The sequence below is a fragment of the Fonsecaea nubica genome (genome assembly GCF_001646965.1).
Source record: "Fonsecaea nubica strain CBS 269.64 chromosome Unknown Scaff20, whole genome shotgun sequence".
Taxonomy (NCBI): Eukaryota; Fungi; Ascomycota; class Eurotiomycetes; order Chaetothyriales; family Herpotrichiellaceae; genus Fonsecaea; species Fonsecaea nubica.
In genome coordinates, this window is record NW_019173693.1 from 323,435 (window position 1) to 346,124 (window position 22,690).

A 22,690-nucleotide genomic window follows, 5' to 3' on the forward strand; every position below is an offset into this window, starting at 1 on the left:
GAGGGTACGCGTGTCATTGCTCTATTCTATCGATGGCGGTCGTCAGGTACATGCCTATCTCTTCCCAGCGTCGCCTCAACACATCTCTTTGCGAAGGAAGCCCTACTTTGAGCCGAGCGATCTGCTCGAGGCTGCTGTCCACGGACTCTAGATATGACTTCAACGCTTGCTGGAGCAGTTCATGGACCGAACTCTGATGCTCGTCGTCTTCATCCGCACCATACGTGACACATTCCTTCCACTTTTTCAAAGGCATACAGAGCAATCTCAGTGCCAGTCGTGTGCGGTAGCAGGCCACCTCGTCGTCCTGCATCGACGATGGATCCAGTACGTAGTTGCCCAGGTATCCCGCCTCTTCCAGCCTTGTTTTCTGCTTCTCGGAGAACAGTGGCAAAATGACCGTGTCCAGAGAGACCTCGTCCCATTTATTGGCCTGGAGCATGAAGCCATACTCCACCAACAAGAAGTCGTTCGGGTGGCTGCCGTAGGAGATGTACAGCTCCTCGCCCTGTTCGACGGCCTGTTCCACTCTGAATTCGTATCCCGTGGCCGAATAAGCGACCTTGCACCCGGCGTCGGAGTGGTTGAAGTAGTCACCAAAGGGAACCAGTGCCAGACACTCGTCCGCTTCGGGCGTATCTTCGGGTTTCATGTCCGGTGGTGTATAGTAGAATGTCCGTGTGCTTACGAGAAGCCAATAGTAGCGATAGACATCGTAGGGCAGCTGCGGAAAGGCAGCAGAAACGACATCCCAGTCCCGCGAGATTTTCCCCTGCTGCTTTCTCAGAAGTGCCAGCGCCTGGGGTGGTAGGAGGTCTTGGAGCTCCGGTGACCAGAAGAGCGGCATCGACTCGTTCAAGTCCTCGATTGATGGCAACGTCGATCTCCAGAGGGCGTGAAGTTCGGATGTGTCCATGGCCAAGTCCGCGGCAAGGCGGCCGTTGGCGCTGCATCCTTGGAGCGCATTCACCATCGCAGGCGACACCGTCTCTCCCGTTCGAATTACAGACATGGGGATGTCCAAGATCATCTCTCCAGCCTTTTGGCGTCCGTCAGGATGGGGGCGTGAAAAAAGGAGACCGATGATTCTGTTCAACCTACCTCAAGCCTCCTTTTGGCCACGATGCCCAGTCCCTTGCCAGGGAATTTGTGCGCTGCCACGCCATTGACCTTGATCCCATTGGAAACAGCCCATTCTGTAAGACTGTCGCCAGTCTCCATCTCCCATTCCCGTGCTTCGAGGTGGATTTTCTAGAAAACAAGAGCTGATTGTGGTTGACAAGGCGATTGTAGGGGGTGACGTCGTCAGGGTCACGAAGCCAACCTCGCATGCGCTGCCCAATCAGATGATCACGATCCTGTCAACGACAACATCCCAAGGGACGGGATGTGAACAGCTGAGATCAACGACAACTATCAACCTAATTGAAGGCTACTAAACGATCTTTTCTCCTACTTTCTGAGAGACATCTGGCGACTTTGGGCTGAGCTGTCAAAGTACCTTGGGCCACTTATTGATTGCCTACTCTTCGCAGTGGTGGATGAAATACCAATCAATCCGTCTGCGCTTGTTCCCCTGCTATAGACTCGGTCGGCTGTTCCCCAAAGCAATGGCGTCGAACAATGTAGCTGCCACGCTGGTTTCCATCCGAACCTCAGCCCTCCCACTGCTCACCGGCTTGATGGGCACCATGGGCATCGTAACGGGGCTTTACAGCTTCAGAGCACCAGTCGACGCGGAGACACTGTTTGGCATCCTCGTCCCGTCCTCGGTCCAAGCATCCCAAGAACTTTCGAGCTGGCAAAAAGCGCAGACCTATACCCGCGGCCTCCGCAACTTTGCCGGCGGATTGTCCATCGTGGGCATCACATTGTTCTGGCGCTTCTCCTCATTGTGTCAGTCGTCGCCAGTGGCCGCCGTGACGGCCAGAAGATGCCTGGGGATCATCTTCTTGACTGGCACCGTTATTGCTGGAGGAGACGGGCTCGTCATCACCCAGTTCGCCCATGCGGAGGGCATCTCGAAGGAAGCAAAGGAGGTTGCCGAAAAGACGGGGACGGGACATCTGGTCATGACGCTGCCCATTCTGGCTCTTGGGCTCGCGTGTTTCTTCATATGAGCAGCCTGCTAGGGTGGAGGGCTGACCCAATGGGATAAGGGCTCAGGATCGATGAACTATTCAGTGGCCATTGTATAAGTAAATTGGACAAAACATCTCAACTCACCGCTAAAAAGGTATCAAGAACCCCATGGCCATGTAACGTGCCATCTCTTAGAATAAACCGATTCTGCGAGTACAACCTATGTGGAAAGGGCGGCCGTGGCTTTGATTCCGAAGTCCGGGTTTTCGCACGTCACTTTCTGGGCCTGTGGCGGATCGATGCGGGGGCCTCGTCGCGCGGTATTTGACAGCTTCTTCAATATTCGATTCATTACCAAGCATCTCAGCAGCGCGTGAGAGCTTCTCAGTCCATCGACTTCTGAACATTGAACCGCATTCTATACCTTAATCTTCGAGGAAACATATCGCTAATCTGATCTCTGTGTCCTCTGGATCTCCGGCACGACGCTCAAAATGGGAAGCGTGGGAATCGAGCCCTTCCAGGTCCGAACTTGCACAGAAGCCTCCTGTCGATCTTCTCCATGTATGCTGACCAAAGCACAGACGACGTTCGCTGTACCTCTGCACTGCGAGTCCTGCGTCCAAGATGTGACAGGCGCCCTAGAGAAAGTACAAGGTACTTTGGACGAAACAGTCGTTCATTCCTTCACTCGCGAGGTCCAGGACTGACACCTTGGCTGCTTTGCAGGCATCTCCAAGATCGAAGCCAATCTTAAAGACCAACTTTTTTACATTGAAGGAACGGCTCCTCCTTCATCAATCGTGTCAGCCATCGAATCTACGGGAAGAGATGCCATCTTACGGGGTAGTGGGAAGTCCAACTCTGCCGGAGTGTGCATTCTAGAAACTCATGCAAAAGCCGTGTCAGATCCCGTCCGAGGCCTGGCACGAATGGTCCAAGTCTCGGACAGTCGGACACTGGTGGATCTGACGCTACGTGGGGTGTCGCCGGGAACATATCATGCCACGATAAGGGCCACAGGTGACATCTCACGTGGGGCAGCCTCGACGGGTGGCATCTGGGAAGCCGTCAAGGAACTAGCGGGCTTCAGACAGCCTCGCGGAATGTTTGGCACAGTGGAGGTGGACAAGGATGGACGAGGCAGCGCATTCCTGGATCGGCCAGTGTCAATATGGGAGATTATCGGTCGCAGCATGGTCGTGTCGAAACAACAGCCGGAGGGAGCGTTTCAGACCGAAGATCCAGATACCCTGGTCGGGGTCATTGCTCGCAGTGCCGGGGTGTGGGACAATGACAAGACCGTGTGCAGCTGTTCAGGGAAGACCGTATGGGAGGAGCGCAAAGAGCAGGTCGAAAAGGGGATGCTGTGATCTGTCAGCTATACCAGGGTCTGCGGCGACGACAAGCGTAGCAGCACAATAAAGAATAAAATGGAAAAAAAACCTATTATTCCACAATCAACATGCAATGCATCTCGTAGGGAGCAACCCCAAATGGATTTTCACCCGATTCTGATTCGCGGACCGAGTTTGTTCTGGTTTGGGAATCGATCTTTGGCTGCACTATGATGCAGTGCTGGAGCACACCCCTGCATCGAGCATTGGAAACGGACGACCCGATTGCTTGGGAGAGAGGGTTTGGGACAAACTTTTGGAGTGCTGTGTCGACGGTGGTTGGTCGCCAGATGTGATTCTGAAACGGACACGCAGATGCGGAACCTGGCCCACCAGGCGAGGTTGGACACTGTTGAAACAACCCAGACGAGTGAGCCATGTGGGCGTAAGACCGACGATGAGAGGAAGCAAACAATGGAAAGCCGTAGAAGAAGAGACTCGCTCAGGTGACGGACTCAGACCACTTGGTAGAGGAAGATGTGTGCCATCACATTTTGGACGAGTGAGGTGCGAGGATGTCAAGGACGGGAGCAGAGGGACGCGGTTCGTAAAAGCATAATAGGGAAGTCAGGTAGGTGATTCGAGCTGATAAGAAGACTTGTCAATGTGACAACAATCATGACAAGGTGGTGTTTGATGGTGTTTGATGGTGCAAATGGGGAACTCGAGGTGACTGAGCAGGTGAGCATATGCAAGCATATGATATTTCTGTTTGTACCGAGTACCTGTTACTATCGAGTCCACCACGTACCTAGGTAGGATATGCTGGGTGCTGAAACCCCTGAGGCTGCCTGGCGAGTGCCCGGAGCGGTAGGTTCTCCTGTCCCTCTCCCTCTCTACCTGGTATCCTTCCCAGCCACCACCCTTCCCTATTCGTGCCTATCCCATGACGGTGCCTATCCCCCCTGGGTGCCCTTGCTCCCATGGCTTGACTCTTTTTCTCACCCTTGCTCTCGCTTGAAAGTTTGGGACCCCCACCTTCCCTGTTCCCCTTCTCCCAAACATCATTCAAGAAGTCCGAGTCTTGCTGTCGTGAAAGAATCCCAAACCATTCCACTCCTTCAACTCTTCTCCTTCTCTTCCCACCTAGCAGCAACTGGCATTGCTGTCTTCGTTTCTCCCACCCGGGCGCTTTTGGTATACAAACCAGCTACACTCTTTGTTTTCCCGATTTATCTTCTTCGCTTGCCAGACATCCAGACTATTTGCAATCTATCGGGCGCATCCCGTCGCTAATCTATTCATTCACCACATTGTCAAGTTGACAGCCTCTTTCATTGGCACCCAGCCAGTGACAGCATTGGCGCCGAGCAAATCCCACTGCTCCCCCCTACCCACCCCGGGCGCTTAACCCCTGGACCTCAAGCACCCATTTTCAGGACCTTAGCGGCAGGGCCGGCCCTCGCAGCCTCGGTGCACCGTCCAAATCGACCGCCACCTACGAGTTAGTGACCAGCCTGTGGTAGCCATCGGTTCCCACTACCCTAGCAGATTCTGTGACCGCCCACATCCACCATTTCAATAACGTCTCAGGCAACGCCGCTCCTTGTCGCAGATCTCGTTTCCTCTGTGAACATATTGCAGTCCCTGGCTCTACTCGAACCTGCACCTTGCCGTCACCACCTTGTTGACAACGATTCTAACTTCGACGACCTCGGCCCGGCGCCATGTCGCTCAAGCAGGTATGTCAATCCCACCCCAGTTGCATACTCGCTCCCTGACCCGTCTTGCAGGAAATAGAGACTTGGGTCGAAGCGCTTGGGCACTATGACAATCAAGAATTTGAGGAAGCCTTGAGAATTTTCGATGCAATTGCCGATACCTCCAAGATTCTGTTCAACTGCGGTGTCATCCACGCAACCATCGGCGAGCATGAAAGAGCAGTGCGTGCAGTGTGAAAAGACAAGCATAGGAATATAAGCTGATAGTGAGACTAGGTGGAGTGTTATCAACGCGCAATCAAGCTCGACCAGTACCTCGCAGTGGCATACTTCCAACAGGGTGTCTCGAACTTTCTGGTTGGGGACTTTGAAGAAGCATTGGCAAATTTCAACGACACCCTGCTCTATTTGAGAGGCAATACCTACATCGACTATGAGCAGCTAGGGTTGAAGTTCAAGCTTTATTCGTGCGAAGTTCTCTTCAATCGTGGTCTGTGCTATATGTATCTTCAGCAAGAGCAGGCCGGGCTTCAAGACTTCAGCTTCGCTCAAAAGGAGAAGATGACTCCCGACCACGATGTGATCGACGATGCTATCAAGGATATGGCACAGGTGAGCTTTGAATCTCTCTCGTGAGAGGAGGCGTGTCACTGACTTGTTGCAGGGTTATGTTGTGTTCAGCATGTAAGTCTCAGCAGCTCTCAAACGAGCTCCGTTCTGGGGGAATCCTCCCTTCTTTAAGGTCTCATTATAGCAATTAAGATTGATAGACTAACTCATAGTGTCTGATAGACCGGTTGGATGCGTTTACAGGCCAAACGAGGCCAAAGTCAAGAATCTCAAAGCAAAGGACTACCTGGGCAAGGCCCGGTTGATAGCTACATCGAACAGCGAGAATACCGGTACTGGATTCCAGGGAGTGGAAAGAAAACAAGCGGTGGCTGCTGAGGTTGCGGCCAAAGATGACCGTCCCCCGGAGAACATCAGTTATGCCGCAACAAACCTCGTGCAGCGCAACTTGTCCAGCAGAGTGGTCCGAGACCAGAGCGCCCCTCCTGTCATGAATCGAAATGTCTTCCCGCCAACACCACCACCGGAGAACGAGAAGCCCAGGCTCAGTGGAGGCGGTTCTTCTACGTTGCCTCTTCGGACCACCTCTATGCGTCAACCCCGCAATATGTATAACAGACCAGACATGGAGGCACCCAGACCTGGTATGCTGAGCCGTGCTGCAACATTTGATAGCAACCCCAACCAAGGCCCTGGCATGGGCAGGATGATGCCACCCCCACGCGAGAACTCTTGGCCAGAAGAGCCTTCCATGATGGAGCGACCACTGATGGAGCGACCCCAGATGGAAAGGTCGCGCTATGGCACCCAAAGGACTGCTTCCGAGCCTCGAGGTCCCTCTGTGCGGCGGCAGATGCTCGACCGCTCAGCCTCGCAAAGGGCCCCAGCACCACTGTTCCGAGAGACTACAGCATCATCCCGCTACGAAGAACCCACCGACGCGGTGGACGATGTCTATCGCATGTATTCCAGCCCCCGGAGGCGCCAGCGACGGCAGGACCAAGACTTATACCTGAACGAAGAAGACGAATATATAGACGAAGAAGAAATGAGTGCTGAAGACATGAGCGGTTTCGAACCCGTCCGGCGCGCCGTGTCTCGATCTGGACGCGGCAGCAAAAGGCCCGAGATGCGCAAGATTCGTGTCAAATGTCACTTTAACGACGATACGAGATATCTAATGATTGGCGCCGTGATAGATTTTGGCGACCTCGAGAGCAAAATACGTGAAAAGTTTGGGATCAAGGATCAGTTGAAGATCAAGATGCAAGATGATGGCGACATGATCACCATGGGTGATCAGGATGACCTGGAGATGTTGTTGACGAGTGTGCGCAACCAAGCCAAGAAAGAGAGGAGTGAAATGGGCAAGATGGAGGTTTGGATCTCGTGAGCTTGGAAATAAATGCCATATACACAAGGCTGATATGGAGAACGAGATGGCTCGACACGTTGAAACACTGCACATCACCAGATATATGAAGTCCTACACACCTATCGTTACAGCGTTGGAGTTGGAAAAAGATCATCTCCCTCGCGGAAATGGGAACTGGGAATTGGGAATTGCTTTGGATGGAGTCGTTTGCGACAGGGCATGCTTGTTTTCAGGTGGAATGTACTACAAGTGCTACGATTGTGGCTCCTTCACTTCCCGGCTCTATTCACACACAGACATTTCTATATACCAAGGTATCCTATATATAACCTACGAACAACGTCTGTGTTGCGCGTTAATCAATGACGAAGCTTGAGGTTGAGGTTGATGGTTTCTGGTTCCTATCTTTGGTACTTGATCTCTTGGGTTGTTCCCGACGTCTTTTTGTGGTTGTCATCTCTACGAGAGTGCTCGGCAAGGACGAGTGGCTGCTATCATAGCTATGGATAGGATAGATGGATGGACCGTACAGAAACTGGTGGATAGAGATGGGGTACCAATGCGTCCTGTCCCGCTAGTGGTAGAGTTGGTAAGAATAGATGCAAGTTCCTCGTAAAGGTAGCCTTGTCCATACGCGCTGCCATGTCCAACTCTACCCGACCCAACCAGCCTGTCTGTTTGTCTGTCTGTCTGATCTGTCCTGCGTCGTTGGTGCTTCCCTCGTGGCGCCGGCGGTCTGACTGACTGATTGATTGATCGAACTTTTCCCTGTTCTGTTCTGTTCTGCTTCTGCTCATTTTGCTTCCGTCATACATACGCACACATTCTCTCCCCCCCTCTCTCCCTCTCTCTTCCCGCTCACTTTGGCCTCTCCACTATTCCTTCTTGCTTGCACGTTGAAGGCTGGCAGCTCGAAGCTCGAAGCTCGAAGCTCGAAGCTCCAATCTCAAAGTATGAGCATGAGCATGCCATGGAAATGCCAGTACGGGACGACCAATCAAGCCAAAATAGCCCAAGACAAGACAAGGCAGGTACCCTTCTTCCGACCTTCCATTCCCATCCCCTTCCCCGTCTATCTTCCCAGGGAGAAATAAGGGCACCGAAACATTCCCCCCTTCCTCTACCCAGCGGCCCTCTGAGACCTCTACCTAGTCCTGACCGCCGCCGCCGTAACCTTGATCCTCTCGACGACCCACGCCTCACTCACACTGACGCCGGGATACTCGACCTCGAAGAGGATGCGGATACTCTCTGCGTCTTCGCCGTTGCGGGCCTGTTCGCGGATAAAGGCGTCGTGTCTGGGTGTCCAGTCTGCCGGTCTTTTTGGTGGTTGTGCCTGGAGTGTCGGTGTGCGAGGGGAACTGAGGGTGGACGTTTTGTGCCCGGTTGTTGTTGTTGTGGATCTCGAGTCCCGGTGGGATTTGGACGATGAAGAAGAAGAAGAACCTGACGCGGTCGGAAGAGGCATGGTTGAAATTTGACGGGTTTCGCTGTTGTAAGTCCGGCGCGCGTGTGTGAACAAAGGACTTGGTCGGTACGGGAGTTTTTGGAGGAAGAGTCGTGGGCCTTCACTCACAGACACAGAGAGAAGGTGAGTACGAAGTATGGGAGTAGAGAATGGCGAAAACGGTGACTTTTGTCTTTCTGGTTGAGTTCGCGTGATAGAAGAACGTATCTTTTGCGTGTTTGATCCAAGGAAGAGGCTAGACTGGCTGTCCTGGTCTGAACTGACTTGAGTGATTGAATCGGTGTGAGATGTTGGAGTTGGAAGCGAAGTCAAGTATCCCCTCAATCAGCCCTCAGGTAGCTAGGTAGGCTAGCAAGCAAGCAAGCAGACAGGCTGAAGTTGAAGTCAAAGTCGATGGCGATGGCAGAATCCCCTTGTGGACCTGGTGGTGATGGTAGTGATGATCAAGGGATGACTCTGAGGCCGTGTAGAGAGGAACCACAAACAGGAGAAAAGGGGGAAAGGGGCCCTCTTGGTTGGTTGGTTGGTTGTTCCTTTGGAGTCACAATGGGTGTGTAATTGTGAGCGAAGAACAAGAGAGGAGTCAGAGAGGGAGAGAGAAGTCAAAAAGAATGTGATGTGTGATGTGTGATGGGTTGAAGCAAGGAGGGAGGGAGCACAACCAAAGGGGGAAAAGGCTTTTGTAACTTTTTTTTAAAGGGGGAAGTATCTCAAAACTCAATGGGGAGAGGGATTTGTGTGTCAGTGACTGTGTCTGTGTCTGTGTCTGAGTTGTTGTTTGGCGTCGTCCCTCTCCATCATATATATCTGTGACTGTGACCGTGACTGTGTCCGTGGCGGGGAAGGACGGCTTCGAGAAATGAAATGGGTACATGACACGATGTAATGTAGACAAGCATCAGGCCCAGCCCGGCCAGAGCTGCTGCCATCTCATGCCCGAACGGGTCAACCAAGGCACAAACAAGGGGAGACGCACACATTTCTTGACAAAACCAGAGATATCAGCAGGTAGGCAGGTAGGCAGACAGACGAAATGAAATCTGGGTGTGCGTGGACAACCACCCATCTCGTTCTCGACAACTCAAATTCGCATGGGATTCCTCACCCCCCCTGGCCATCTGGCTCGTGGTTCATATTCCTCACCGTCACTTTCTGAGGCTCCTTGCCGCGGCGGATCGAGAAGCCAAATCGTCCCGGACGTCCAGACCGCCATGACCGTATCATATTCGTCCGGAAGGCCTTTCCACTTGACAAATAGGAGGAGCCGGCACATGGAAAGTCACCAATCACAATATGGAGAGAGAGTATCAAGAGAGTATCAAGAGAGTATCAAGCGATAGAATGTCGAGCGGTTCCGGTCGGGAGGTCTTCCGCCATGGCATCTGTTGGCTGTCCAGCTCCCTTCACCTTGTTCCAGGTCATTGAGTGCAAAGGCCGAGGGATCAGGGTCATGTCTGCAGCGGTCAATTGATCAGAGTAAACATTTCCCTGCCCGACAGCTTGAGAATCGAAGCAAGAGGTCAATATTTTTCCGCTTTGGGAAGTTCTCTTTCATTAGCCTCAAAATATTCACTCCTGTATTTCCAAATCCCTGGACACCCCGGATGCCGTTTTCCGTTTCCCCGTCATGTAGGTTACCGATGAATCCTTGATTGCCTTCCTTCCGATATAATGCACCATCCTTTGCGAACTGACCAAGGTTCCGCTCAAAACTGCCGCTGTACTTGAATGTTTTTGGTTCGTCAGAAAGGATGTTGTCATCCAATTAGTGGTCGTTAGATACTATAGATATATATGGCAAATATACCCGTCGAGCTGGTCGTAGGGAGAGCTCCCGGTTTTAAAACACGCCAAACCCCCTGGCGAACCATGTGAAGGACAAGATGGTGATGGCTGATGTTGTCAGAATCATGCCCAGCGCTTGCTTTTCATGTATGGAAAATGCGCCATTGCAGGTCGCACATTTGAATTCGTTCAGCGGAGTATAGGGTTGTCTGTACCTTGTTAGCCTTCCAATCTTGCAGAAATAGGAGAGCAGACTTACCCTGTGTACATCCCAAAGACGTACTGCTCAAAAGCACCCAAAAACCCGGCGCTTGGAATGTCGGTCACATCTTTTGACGAATCGTGGATGATCAGGGTATAACTGGCGACTGGGAAGGGGTTGGTCGCTGTTGCGAACATTTCACCAGTATCCCAGGTAAGAGCACCCGTTTCCTTCACCGACATATTGGAAGAGAGCGTGTAGGTGGCTTGGTTCAAGGCGCAGGAAGCCAGCACATCGATTGCGGACGGGGTGACGGACAGAGAAGTATAGTTCCAAGCAAAAGTGACAAAATCCCCAACCTTGTAGTACTGAGGGCCATCAATTGCAGCGGGTGTGATGAGAGAGATACCTCCAGGAGGAAGACGAGGGTCAATGGGAGTTGTTTTTGTGCTCCTTGTGGTGGTCGCGTTCCGAAGTCCCGACGTCCCTGACCCTGACCCCGACAAAGACGCCGACGGAGTTATCGTTGAGCCAGATTGGGAGCCTGATGAGGATGCGGACCTGGTGGCAGATGTGCTCCCAGTTGAGGAGGTATCGTCGCCATCCGAATTCTGGTTCTGGTCTTGTCGGGGGACAATAAGAGCGTCGACCTTGCTGTCAAGAAACTCCGGCCAGGGCCAGGCCGAAGAACAAGCTACAAAGAAGAGGAGGAGGGAGGAGAGGAGAGAGAAGAGGCCGGAGCCCTTCATTTCGGACGTTGAAAGAGGCGGTTTCGTCTGTGGTCGTCCGTGGCACTTTATTCAATGGTGAGAGGCAGGAGGTTCTCGTAGGAAACACTTCGTTACAACCGGATCGTGGTATAGCATAGACAACGTAAAAAGCAACGACTGAAAAAGCGAAGGACTGATTGACAATAGCGAGAGTCTGGTAAGGAACAGACGACAAGGTGACTTGACTTTCGGAGTCCAGAAAGGAGCGCAGGACGACGAAAAAAGGCACAAGAGAGGCTTGTCTCACCCTGGGCGACGGAATCCGGAAACCCGCAAAACAAGAGAGACTCAACAAGGACTAGCGGCCAGTACGCGACCCAGCGACACAACGAAGCCGCCAAACGGTATTGGTAGGGCAGAGCCACACCCTCCCTGTCTCGCAACCAACCACCAACCAACTAAGCCACTTCTCTGCCCGGCCCATCTTGACTGTCTCGGGCATTGGGTTGTTCTTATTTTGGTTCACCCACCCACACACACATGCACACACAAACACATCTTCCTCGCCACTGGTTCGCCAGCCTCATGTCTGATATCACGTTACCGAGTTTCTCAGTCATCTCTATACGCCGTCTGCCACGAGACCTCTGTCCGAGTCCAAGAAAGAATATCGGGAATCTTTTGTTGTCGAACATCTCTTAGCTGCCTCGGACAGAGCATGCCTGTACCTAATGTCTACGAGGGTACTTTTACTCGTACCGCAGCAAAGCGGAGTCTACGCGCTGAGGGATTATGAAAACATGGTGGTCTTGGATAAAAGTCGCAAACTATTAAAAGCCCGGGTTGGTCACGGTGTACAAGTACAAGTACTGCAGTTCGGGAGAGATGGGGACTGGCTCATCACATTGTGGCTATTCTTTTCCCTAGGCAAAGATGGCACGTAGTATCTCATACTCGTCTTGCTGGCCTTGATCAAGCGACTTCACCGGATGATCGCTTCCTTCCAGTCTGTCAGATTGTTTTTCGTCTCAGCATCTTGTCTATCTCCAATCTGCTGTTGCCGTTGCCCCCGTCCTGCCAGTTGCTGCTGCTGCCCTCTTGCTCGTTTCGACACCGACCTATGCTGGGTGCTCCCCTGCTCTTGTGCTTCAATCAATGCGATACGGCGCCTCAAGATGTCCAGGTCCATTTTCATCTTCACGTCCGAGGTTCGTTTGTAGTCGCTGTGTAGCCGAAGGTCATCTCTCTGTTCAGAAATGCGTGAGCTGTGCTGGAGCTTGATCGCCCCGTCTGCCGTTCGTTTTCTCTGCAGCGGTGTTTGTCTGGCGTGCGCGTCCAGTGTCGACTCGGCGGCAGCTGGGATCCTGTCTGGATGACTGGCGATTCTGAGAAGGCTCAGGTTGTCTGACAAGCTGTTCCCGAATCGCATTCGCTCGTCTGTAGTCCTCCTCGCATGACCGACACTCATTGCCTCCTTTGCCAGCCCTGAGGGTTGAATCTTTGCTGACCGATGCGCTCCATGTTCCGCAAGCTCATGTCCAGACATTGGTCACCCAAGAGCTCGACGCTGTAGTAACGGTGGTGACGTTGAATTACTGATGTGTTGGTACAGTGAAAGACATTCGGAGCAACTGATGCTAGGTTTGGTCGCCTCCTGATTGGTAAGTAGATGGGTTTGAGCGCACCGTTGGCGTAGTCGAAGAGGCTGGGACATACGGAGAATATTGGGGGTGACTTTGCGTTGTACGGCATGGTCAAGGTCATTCACAGACAGATGTCACTCACTTAGGGCGTCGCCTAAGAGGGAATCTACATACAAATGTAGCCCAAGTACATGATGAACTCACGAGACAACGGCCTGCAAGTTCAATCCTGAATTTCTTTCGCAGCAATATGCCTAGTGGACTCTGCCATCGCTGGTACATGGCACTCATATCACGACTATAAAGCATCATACTTCTCTTCAAATAACATGGCATCTCAGCGGAGAACTGAGGCCATGTACAAAAATCATCCACGTAGCTGGGTGCCGTGGTCGATGGCAGCGCACACACCTCGGTGGTGGAGGGAGAGGATGTCGCCAACCAGAGAGTGTAGTCTCTGCACGTCAAGGGGTTCGCCTCAAAGCACCACTCAGGTGCTTCATGGTAACTGGACGCCGGCGCCGCGTTGCTTGCGGGGTGCACTGGTGTATATGCGACTGGGAACAATCACCTGCAAACTCGATGAAGTGCCAGGAATGGCGGCTGACCGTCCTGCGTTGAGGGATCGGCTTGTCGAATCACCGGGAGTTTCAGTTTCTTGGTGTCGAGAAGCTTCTTGCACTTGTCGCACGGTCTCGTCATCACATCGCGGTACGAATAAATCATCTCCTGAACCGGGATGTTAGCAGGACGATATGGAGCGGTGACGCGATTGGTATGCATACAAGGAGGGTTTCAAGCCGGACTATCTCTTTCGACTCTCGAATGCTCTCAACGACGTCAGCACGCAGGTCGTAAACACCAGACGCTTCTGTGCCAGACTTGTCAATGACGTTGTACGTTGTCCCGTCTGCAGCCTCGCTCTTTTCGACTCGAAAGTCAAACCGAGAAACGCTGATGTCGATTGGCAAGGGTGATGCTTCACTGGACACGTGTATCTTCACGTCTGGATGCCTTGCACGAAAGTCATTTACCATCTTCGTAGTTTCGGCATCAGATGGGGGCCGGAAGGCATGGCTAGCGTCCTTTTCAGTGTTGGATGTCTGCTCGTTTGCAGCAGCATCCCGCAGAAGACTGGCATAGTCGAATGCCCATGCGTCTCCACCCTGGGGCAAGTCATTGGCGTTGACGGTTTGCCAGAGTTCGCGCACGTCGTCACTGTGCCAGTCCTTCTTGAATCTCTCAACGTCGCGACTCCCTGCCTGTGCTGCCGTCTGCAAATAGGCAGCGAGCTTTGCAGGTTCATAATCACCAGGGTGGTCCAGAGCCACCCTTGCCGGGTTGATCAACTTCTCGGGCAGTAAAGTCCGAAGGTCGCCAATCTTCAAGGAGGTCAGCATTGGTCCTGAAGCAAGGGCGAGATTGGTCAAACAAAAGGCAAATGAACTGACTTGAGTGTACATGTTCTGCAATTTCGCGAGCTTCTCGATGATTTTGCGGTCCTCGGGGTCCACCGCCCCTGACGAGCCTGGTGGCAACATGCCTGGGGGCGCTCCAGGTGCGCAGCAACTTTTTCCAAAATAATGAAAATGTTACATCGAAAGAAAGATCAGATTTATCAGCGGCAAAAGGACACTCCTGGTGATGGCGAAATACCAACGGATTGCATGACTGGGAAAGGTGATGGGCGAAGTGCAAACAGCAACACATCAGCCCTACCAAGTCCAAGCCCGCGAGTCATGTGATGTGAGCCATACGAGGAGTACAATGCCAAGACAGTAAGACTGGCCATTCCATAAATGGCTAGTCTACAATGATACAGAAAGAGCAGCGTGAGACAATCACAACTATCAACCCTCTCCTTTGTCTTCGTTCCTGATCTACCGAATGTTATTTACCTGGAACTTCTTCTCAGTCTTAGGAAAGCCAAACCCACGATGCGCCATGAATCCTGCTTATCTGCCATGGCTTTGCGCTTTAAAATTACATGTGCTGATGTCGTTGACTCCGTTCCTCCTCGCATAAGCATGGCATGGAGAGAATGTCAGACTACAATTCCCCATCTACGAGCATCGGTTGGTCCCTCGCTCCAGGGATTGGGATGCCTTGCCCCTGATGGTGGGTGAGCCAGGTTTCCGGGATTGAGGAATACCCAGGATTTGGGGGGGAGTAAGAAGGCCTACCACTGTGCCGTCCTCCCCCGTCGAACACCTGCATCTCCACGTGGGAACTCTGTCTGATCACTCGAAGCACGTTGCCAGACTGGGAACAAGTTTTCGCAACTTGGCTCCCCTATCCGTCCAAGGTGCGGGAGGAAATGGATGTTCCCAAACTATACCCTCTGTGCGAACGGCCTTCACCCATCTCTATCTACTGTTGGGCACATTCCGTCCTGGATTCAATCATCTCTAAGCCCTTTTGGCCGTGTGGTGACGTCAAATCTCCTTGATGGTTTTGGGGCTTTGAAGTCGATCTGAACTTTCTGTTATCTCAGACATCTGCCTTGGCCTCATGCTGCAGCACGGGAGTCTGACCGGCTACCTTAGTCGGTTTCAGTAGTCGCCTTGAACACCACCATTGTCTGCGTGAATGTGGGTAAGCACAGTCGTGTTCGATGCTTGGGCGAGGTATATGGAGGTGCAAAAGGACAGTCTATCGGTGAAAAGGGGCCAATCATATTCCCTGGTGGGATATTCGTGTATAGGGGGGAGAAATAGCGAAGGTCTAGCTTACGTCAGGATCAATCAAACACACCAAAAGATGTCCCATGGCGACGAATAATCGTAAAATGGGTCCCGAGACTAAGAACGTTGAGTATCTTGGTTGAAATTCTGCAGCTCGTTCAGACTCACTTGCAAGAAGTATGGATACGATACAAGGAATACGAGTCGGTGATCGGGAGCGATCATCCACGCAATCTCCCCACCTTAGCGCCAATCTACTATACGACACCACTCTCAAACGGGCCATGTGTCGAGGGATCGGCAGTCACCGATTGTCACAAAGAGGACATGAATGTTTAGGGCTATGCTCGAACCGTCAAGACCTGAGACACCAAACGAGTGTGCGAGAGTGCTCGGACAAATGACACGAGATACCTCCGACCCGAGCGTGACTTTGGAGATCTACATGCTTGGACAGGACACAAAGAGACGGTCTACATATTATTACCAGGGACGAGCGAGATACCCTTTTGGGTTATTACTGCGAGTTCCAGTATGAGCCCTGTTCGTCACAGCAAGAGCCTCTCAGCCACATGGGGGATCGCCAAAAGCTGAAGGCTCGTTTACAATTGCGATTTACAGACCAAGAACAACGTGGCATACCTGGATCCAGGAAGATATACCTCGTATGGCTTGTATACGGCCACTGCGGCTGGCCTGAATTCAAGGCGACATTCACGCGGTCTTACCCCGGATCATACTTGCGATATGCTGGACTCTGCCAGGGGAATATCCCTACCTCGTACAATCTGTCAGTCAAGGCGACACAAGACTCGGCTTGCTACCATGGAATACTACTCCGCCTCAGCTCTATGCACCGAGCCACGGATGACATATCAGAATTTGCTGATCACCCACGTTCAGAGCCGCCGCAGCCTGTCGCTAAGAACCAAAAGCCCTCCATGAGTGGTATTGATCGCCAATCGGATTGAAGTTGGCGGGCGGGTGTCGATTATTTGCAATCCTCCCCCCAGAGATTCTCAATCGTCCATCAATCCGCCCGACTCTCCGCTGACAAACTGTTGGGTTTTCGGTGCCACCAACGCTTGTGCCAGTGAGTCAGAAACGTCTTTGTCGCGGGTTTTTGCCCCCCTTAAACTCAAAGAGAGACGCTGGGCGAGGTCGAGCTGACCGGGAAGGGCGATCACGGCGGAAACAAAGGAGCCAACGGAAGCTGGACCAACTTATGTCTCCGAGCTTCGAAATGTATTTTGGACACGGCACGATATTAAGTCCGAGTGACGCACCAAACCCCAAAATCCGGGCGTTCAAACCAAATCAAACCAATGCAAAAATAACTTGTGCATTTTGCGTTTGTACTTGCTCAGCTCGTCGATCTACTCTTGCTGGGCTTGGGGGAGGGGGAAGAGGGGCTCAGGAACCCGCAGTTAGAACAATGTACGAGTATGGGGAGCAGTGCTAGCAGCATGCAACCCTAGCCATGCTGGCGTATGACAAAAACCACCAAACAAAGGACACCAAAGGGGTGTTTGAAAGTAAACGAGCCGCAAGCTCCAAAGACCTCGGGGCGTACGAGTACAAGTGACCATTATCCAGTCCCCAATCACCAGTCCAGATTGGCACGGCACGCATCTCTGTTAGGAAGAAGAACTGAGAGATATGGCAATACCGAGTTGATGGACCGAGAGCGCATGGCATCAGCCCCAAAAAGCCCTGGTACCTGCGAGTTACTCGTAGACACACCACCGCGTGCACCTCTGGTTATGTCTCTGTTCCAAGGTTGTTTCTTCCCCTTGACAAAGACATGTCCTCCTCACACTAACGGGCCAAAACTCTGAAACGGCACAAATAAGCCAAAAAAACCACCAGTCATTGGTTGGCCTTTCCCTAATTGCCAGTGCCACCAGAGCCACCAGAGCCATCCAAGTGCCTAACCATACCCAGAAGTTTTCCACCTTTTTTGGAGTGTGTAGGTTCTCCAGCGGTCATGACAGTCTCACCCCCAAGAAGTTCTGAAGCCCTTAGTGTTCCCCCTAAAGTACCCAGGGGGGGCGGTGACTTGGGGGGAGGGACACCGGGGGACAAAGACAAGGGCGGCGCAAGTGACGGGGACGGGGGTGTCATTTGGCGGAACCTTGAAAAACAGGCAACAAAGATGAGAGAAAAAAGAGACAAGGACAAAAAGAGTGACAGACTAGCAAACGAGGAAGCTCCACAGTCGGGAGTAGCCAGGCATTGGCTATTGGCCATTGGTCATTCGTATGAGAGTATCTTCAATACGGGCGTACGGTGAGATGACAAGTGATGATCAGCAAAGCAGCCGTGAAGAAGCTCCCATCTCCGCCGGTATCACCGTCTGCATGCGTAACGGTCTACCGGTACGAGTTGGTCGCGATTGCCCTAAGTCTCTGGCGACTGTTCCTTCCTCAGAAGTGCAGAAGTGCAGAAGCAAAAAAACCTTCTCCACCTCGTTTCAATTTCCCTGTGATCGCTTTTCCGCCTTACCACTTTACCACCTTGACCACCACCCCAGCACCTGCAACCACCCTGCACCACCTCTAACCTTACCGTGCCTTACCATGATGGGCTGGGGATCAAAGTGTGGCTCATTCCTGGCCGCTTCGGCCGCTGGGACCCGCCATTTTCCAAGCCTCCAAACCATCTCCAGCATCATCATCATCCATCAGTGCTATCCATGCAACCTGCTCTAAACTACTGGCGATCTACCCTCTGGGTCCTCCCCCCCCTCCCTTCCCACCCCCCTGGGTCCCTGGCTGCTGGGTCCTGGCATGGTAGAGATGCTGTCAGCAACCAGACCGGGGTCGGATTCTAGCCCTACGAGGATTGCCTTTTCGCCCTAAACCATGATGGTCCAGCGAAAAGGCAATCGTGCTTGGGCTCGGTGTTGTCTTGGTGCGTGGTGGTCCTACTATTCATATGTCCTTCTTCGCCCCATGAGTTGATGGAATTTCTATGTTTTGAAACTTGCCAGCAGCTTGGGACTGACTGCCCAAATAGCCGTTCAAAAAACTCTGGGATCCATGGGATGTGGCATCTCACCGAAAGAGAGCTCACCCCCCCCTTCCCCGAAATCCAAAGGATATATATGCAAACCACAAAGCAAAGCAGCAGCACAAGCAACACCACCCTCCCTCGTCCCCTTCCTCACTCCGACCACCCGCCGCCGCGTCCGAGTTCCCAAATTAACACAAAATCAGCAAGAGGAAGATAGTGCCCTTGCTGCACGCCATGGCCGTTGAGACCCAGGACGCCATCTTCTCCATGACCCCCCCGCCCAGTGAATTCGACGAATTCGATAAAAGCGCCTTGCTGACTTGCTCACCTTCCCTCCCCGGCCTCTGTTACCCTTCGCCGGCTCCTTCGAGTCGAGGGCATAATCCGTCCGTGTCATCTGAGTCTATATACATGCTTCCAGGCATGTCAATGTCCGACTCCCAAGGTCACGATCTGCATCCAATATCTTTCGACGACGCCTCGTCCGATTCTGCCTCTTTCTTCCCTATACCGCCTGTCACCGATCCAGCTCTGACTGCCGACTTCAACACTTCGACCTCTGCTTCCTCGTCTTCTCTCCCCCCCAATACCTACGCCATGTATGAACAGAATCAGTGGTTTCCTTACTCCAACTATCCGCAGCCGCCCCCGCTGCTGCCCTATGATCCGACCTCGTCGACACACTTTCCTACCTTTAGTAGTCACCACCAACATCACCACCCTCACCCTTCTGCTCATGTTATTCCTCCTACACCTCAGGACGTTCAACCTTCGCATTTCGACTTCAACCAACCCCCCACATCGGGCATCCCGTCGACCCATCACCTGGCGGCCTCACCCGTCTTCTCTCAAGTCTCTCACCATAGCTCACAAAGTCATCGGGGTAGCGTTTCTTCCATGTCACGATCGTGTAGCCCCATTTCGTCGCTGAGCAGAGGCGGGCATCCTGAATCGCTTCGCCCAGCGCTCCGTTCCAACTCCACATCATCCAACACCTCCCTTCACGCCTATGGAATCCCGGTAACTGAGCCAACGTCACTGATCATGACATCGCTCCATCCCTCATCGCCTTCCGCACATAATGGCGGCGTGGCTCAATCCTGGCGGTGTGCTTACCCAGGCTGCACGTCGCGTGCTACCTTTACTCGAGGTTGCGACCTACGAAAACACTACAATCGACACAGCAAGCATCTCTTCTGCCGCGTGGATGGCTGCCCACAGAGCGAGGCTGCTGCCGCCGCGCGAGCCAAGTCTGCCGACCAACCCCTCACCGGCGGCTTTTCCAGCAAAAAGGACCGTGCCCGCCATGAGGCCAAACATAACCCGGGCATCAAGTGTGAATGGCGCGGACCTGAAGGCGAGGAATGTGGTCGAGTCTTTTCGCGCATGGACAACATGAAGGACCATGTTCGACGAATCCACAACAAAGGCCAACAACAGCACAACAGCGGCCAAGCATCAAGTCGCAAGTGACTGCATATATGATGATTCTCCTGATTAGAGCGGGAACATGAGCCGAAGGTCCAAAAGGATCTTCGCTGCCATGATCGCAGTGTGAATTTCTACTTTATAGAAACTCCACTTTCGGAGAGAGCTACACTGCTCGGGGCGCTCGGTTTGCAATGCAACCACAACTTGCCACTATCCCAGGCAAGGGATTGGGACTGGCAGGAAGAGGCTATCAAAAGGACGCAAGGAGGAAAAGAAAAGAAATGGGAAGAAGGCAAACACACTTTTGCTACCCGTGAAGGGAACAGGAACTCCCATCTCAATGAACTATTCTGTTTGACACTTGAGAGCATATCCATTTCAACGATGTGACAAGACAACCCTGAAACTCCCCTTCATATCCTACCTCACAAGGTCCTGACGGTCGTTCCCTGTCTTGATTGCAGTGTCATACATCTTGTTTCTATTTGAAGATCAAAAGGGTTCACGAGGCTGTACTATACTTCCTCTCCCTTTTTATGTGTGTCGATATATATTTCTTGTTCAAACTGCGCTGGGAACGAGCTTCATGAAACGACGGGATGGAACAGCAGGGAGAATGCGAGGAATGTAACATGGTTGGCATATGGGAGTTGATATTATCTGGCCGGCGGTTGCGAGACTTTGCTGCCACAATATAATGCATTATCGCCGTATCGTTCTCTATGCGTTTAACCTATCCTTGTCCTCGTCGTGCTTGCGATCGCTCTTACGGGCGCGCGCAAAAAAGGTGTTCACTACCCAAGACCCTCGATCTCTTGACTGGTGACTCTTTGCTCTGCTCCTTTGTCCCAATCCCCTCTGCACCTCTCGACCCATGGTCGTTGTCCGAAACGACGTTCGTGGAGCGAGGATCCAATTGGGCCGTGTTCGGCAAGGCTCGATCCTTCGGGGCACAGTGCGGCGTCACGAATCCTTCGACACCACACCCCCGACGTATGTTGATGTTGGCCACCGCCACGGCCACTGCCGCCGTGACAATGGGTCTGAAGGAACGGAGGTAGGCAGGTCAGATAGATAGGCTGGAAGGAGCCAGAGGCATAGGCGTGTCTGTAAACAGACAGGGTCGAATTAGCCGGGAAGGAAGAGGCGGTAGATTGAAATGGGGGGAGAGCAAAATGTAACATCATCAAAATGCAGTCCAATCCAGTCTATCCAAGGCCGCTATCAGGAGGCGCAGAGGAGCATAGGAGGAGCAGTTCAGCAGCAACAGCAGTAGTATTGGCAGCATCAATCCTCCTCTGACCTCCTGTCCTCCATTTCGCCTCGCCACACAATAGGAGGAGGAGGGGGAGGATGACCCGACCTGACCTGACTTGACCTAGCTACAACTCTTTTTTTTCCGAGGCGAGGAGTCGGGAGAAGTGAAGGAGGAGATAAAAATAAAAGAAAAACCCTTTGAGAAACAAAGGTCGCAAGCGAAAGGGGAGAGGGGGGGTTAAGGCCCGCTACAAAAGGGTCTTTTTGCTCGTTGGCATTAATATTAGGCAGCCCTGGCAGGGCTGGCAGCCACCGCGAATCTCTGAATACGAATGAAAAAGGTCTGTTCGAGTAGGTACACCCTGCCTTCCTACCCTTTACAGAGAGTGAAGAGAGGTTACAGGCGGGCCGAGTTTGCTGCCTGCGTACCTACAGCCTACAGACTGCAGCTTGCGGCTTGCGGCTCGCAGGTACAGGTGCAGGTTGCAGCAGCCAGCCAGCGCCTCGCCTCGCCTCGGTCTCGCATCTGCAATCTGCGCTGCGCATCTGCACATGCGGCATGTAGCAAACTTGGACGGGAAAAATGACTCGTAGCAAACAACAAGATGGTTTACCTACCTCCTTCTGTCCCCCCTTCCATGGCGGTTGCGTTGAGTGAGCAGAGAATGAAGATGGCACTTCCACTCGCACCCTACGGGTACGACGTATGTACTTCCTAGTTAGCTAGCGGAGAGGAGCGCCATCTGGGTTCTGGACTGATGACATGAGCCGCCACGCAAGGACTCGTACGCATGTAGGTGCCCGTGCTCACACTCACAGAACCGGCTGTCCTTGAACCTGTACCTGATTCAATATCAGGAGTACGCTCCTAATACGCTGGCTCGGGGTCACGCCCCTCCTTGACTTTATGAAACAGGCATACCCGTACCATCCATCATCATGATCATCAGCATCCATAATCCCGTGGACTTTCCGCCCTACGAGCACGAGGAGTATCCGGGACAAAGTTGCCTGGGTTGTTTGGGCTTGGCTTTGCTGACTTAGTTTCGTTGCTTACATACTAGTTCAATATGGTAGCAACCAGTAGTTCACCACCTGCAAACCCACATTATATTCGTAATAACCCGGCGGTGGGACTTTTAGGTCCTGGCCCAGGAAACCTCCACCTTTTCCAACCTTTCTCCTCCCTCGCTCAACCATCAGTCAATAAACCCACTTCCACCTCACCTCACCTTACGCGAAAATCCCAGATCCTCCGAGCCCTTGTCCAAACAGTAGGTTACCCTACAGACGAGTCCTCCACGGATAGAGTTTGTTTAAGTTGTCTCAATTACCGAGCAACGACTCCTTTTTGCCACAGGGAGCTTTTCGTGTGGCGCCCGTGGTGAAATGCATTTACACGGGTTACAG

At 52.6% G+C, this 22,690-nt stretch overlaps 9 protein-coding genes across 9 annotated transcripts; 4 read left to right on the top strand and 5 right to left on the bottom strand.

Moving 5' to 3' along the window:
* Window positions 1-13: 13 nt before the first annotated feature.
* Window positions 14-1,221, bottom strand: AYO20_04064 (hypothetical protein; the record flags this gene model as incomplete). Its single annotated transcript, XM_022642363.1, has 2 exons — window positions 14-1,039; window positions 1,102-1,221. The coding sequence occupies 2 exons, from the start codon at window positions 1,219-1,221 to the stop codon at window positions 14-16; spliced, it is 1,146 nt and encodes a 381-aa protein (XP_022501744.1).
* A 389-nt stretch (window positions 1,222-1,610) lies between these two features.
* AYO20_04065 (hypothetical protein) lies at window positions 1,611-2,120 on the top strand (the record flags this gene model as incomplete). Its single annotated transcript, XM_022642364.1, has 1 exon — window positions 1,611-2,120. One exon carries the CDS (start codon window positions 1,611-1,613, stop codon window positions 2,118-2,120), a length of 510 nt encoding a protein of 169 aa, XP_022501745.1.
* Window positions 2,121-2,576: 456 nt separating this feature from the next.
* AYO20_04066 (hypothetical protein) lies at window positions 2,577-3,455 on the top strand (the record flags this gene model as incomplete). Its single annotated transcript, XM_022642365.1, has 3 exons — window positions 2,577-2,606; window positions 2,667-2,739; window positions 2,812-3,455. 3 exons carry the CDS (start codon window positions 2,577-2,579, stop codon window positions 3,453-3,455), a joined length of 747 nt encoding a protein of 248 aa, XP_022501746.1.
* A 1,691-nt stretch (window positions 3,456-5,146) lies between these two features.
* AYO20_04067 (hypothetical protein) lies at window positions 5,147-7,103 on the top strand (the record flags this gene model as incomplete). Its single annotated transcript, XM_022642366.1, has 5 exons — window positions 5,147-5,161; window positions 5,213-5,362; window positions 5,417-5,752; window positions 5,805-5,824; window positions 5,954-7,103. 5 exons carry the CDS (start codon window positions 5,147-5,149, stop codon window positions 7,101-7,103), a joined length of 1,671 nt encoding a protein of 556 aa, XP_022501747.1.
* Window positions 7,104-8,229: 1,126 nt separating this feature from the next.
* On the bottom strand, window positions 8,230-8,553 carry AYO20_04068 (hypothetical protein; the record flags this gene model as incomplete). The annotated part of the gene is made up of 1 exon (XM_022642367.1): window positions 8,230-8,553. The coding sequence occupies one exon, from the start codon at window positions 8,551-8,553 to the stop codon at window positions 8,230-8,232; it is 324 nt and encodes a 107-aa protein (XP_022501748.1).
* Window positions 8,554-10,393: 1,840 nt separating this feature from the next.
* On the bottom strand, window positions 10,394-11,289 carry AYO20_04069 (hypothetical protein; the record flags this gene model as incomplete). Its single annotated transcript, XM_022642368.1, has 2 exons — window positions 10,394-10,547; window positions 10,598-11,289. The coding sequence occupies 2 exons, from the start codon at window positions 11,287-11,289 to the stop codon at window positions 10,394-10,396; spliced, it is 846 nt and encodes a 281-aa protein (XP_022501749.1).
* A 943-nt stretch (window positions 11,290-12,232) lies between these two features.
* Window positions 12,233-12,796, bottom strand: AYO20_04070 (hypothetical protein; the record flags this gene model as incomplete). The annotated part of the gene is made up of 1 exon (XM_022642369.1): window positions 12,233-12,796. One exon carries the CDS (start codon window positions 12,794-12,796, stop codon window positions 12,233-12,235), a length of 564 nt encoding a protein of 187 aa, XP_022501750.1.
* Window positions 12,797-13,460: 664 nt separating this feature from the next.
* AYO20_04071 (hypothetical protein) lies at window positions 13,461-14,434 on the bottom strand (the record flags this gene model as incomplete). Its single annotated transcript, XM_022642370.1, has 2 exons — window positions 13,461-13,622; window positions 13,679-14,434. 2 exons carry the CDS (start codon window positions 14,432-14,434, stop codon window positions 13,461-13,463), a joined length of 918 nt encoding a protein of 305 aa, XP_022501751.1.
* A 4,392-nt stretch (window positions 14,435-18,826) lies between these two features.
* Window positions 18,827-20,065, top strand: AYO20_04072 (hypothetical protein; the record flags this gene model as incomplete). The annotated part of the gene is made up of 1 exon (XM_022642371.1): window positions 18,827-20,065. One exon carries the CDS (start codon window positions 18,827-18,829, stop codon window positions 20,063-20,065), a length of 1,239 nt encoding a protein of 412 aa, XP_022501752.1.
* Window positions 20,066-22,690: the final 2,625 nt, after the last annotated feature.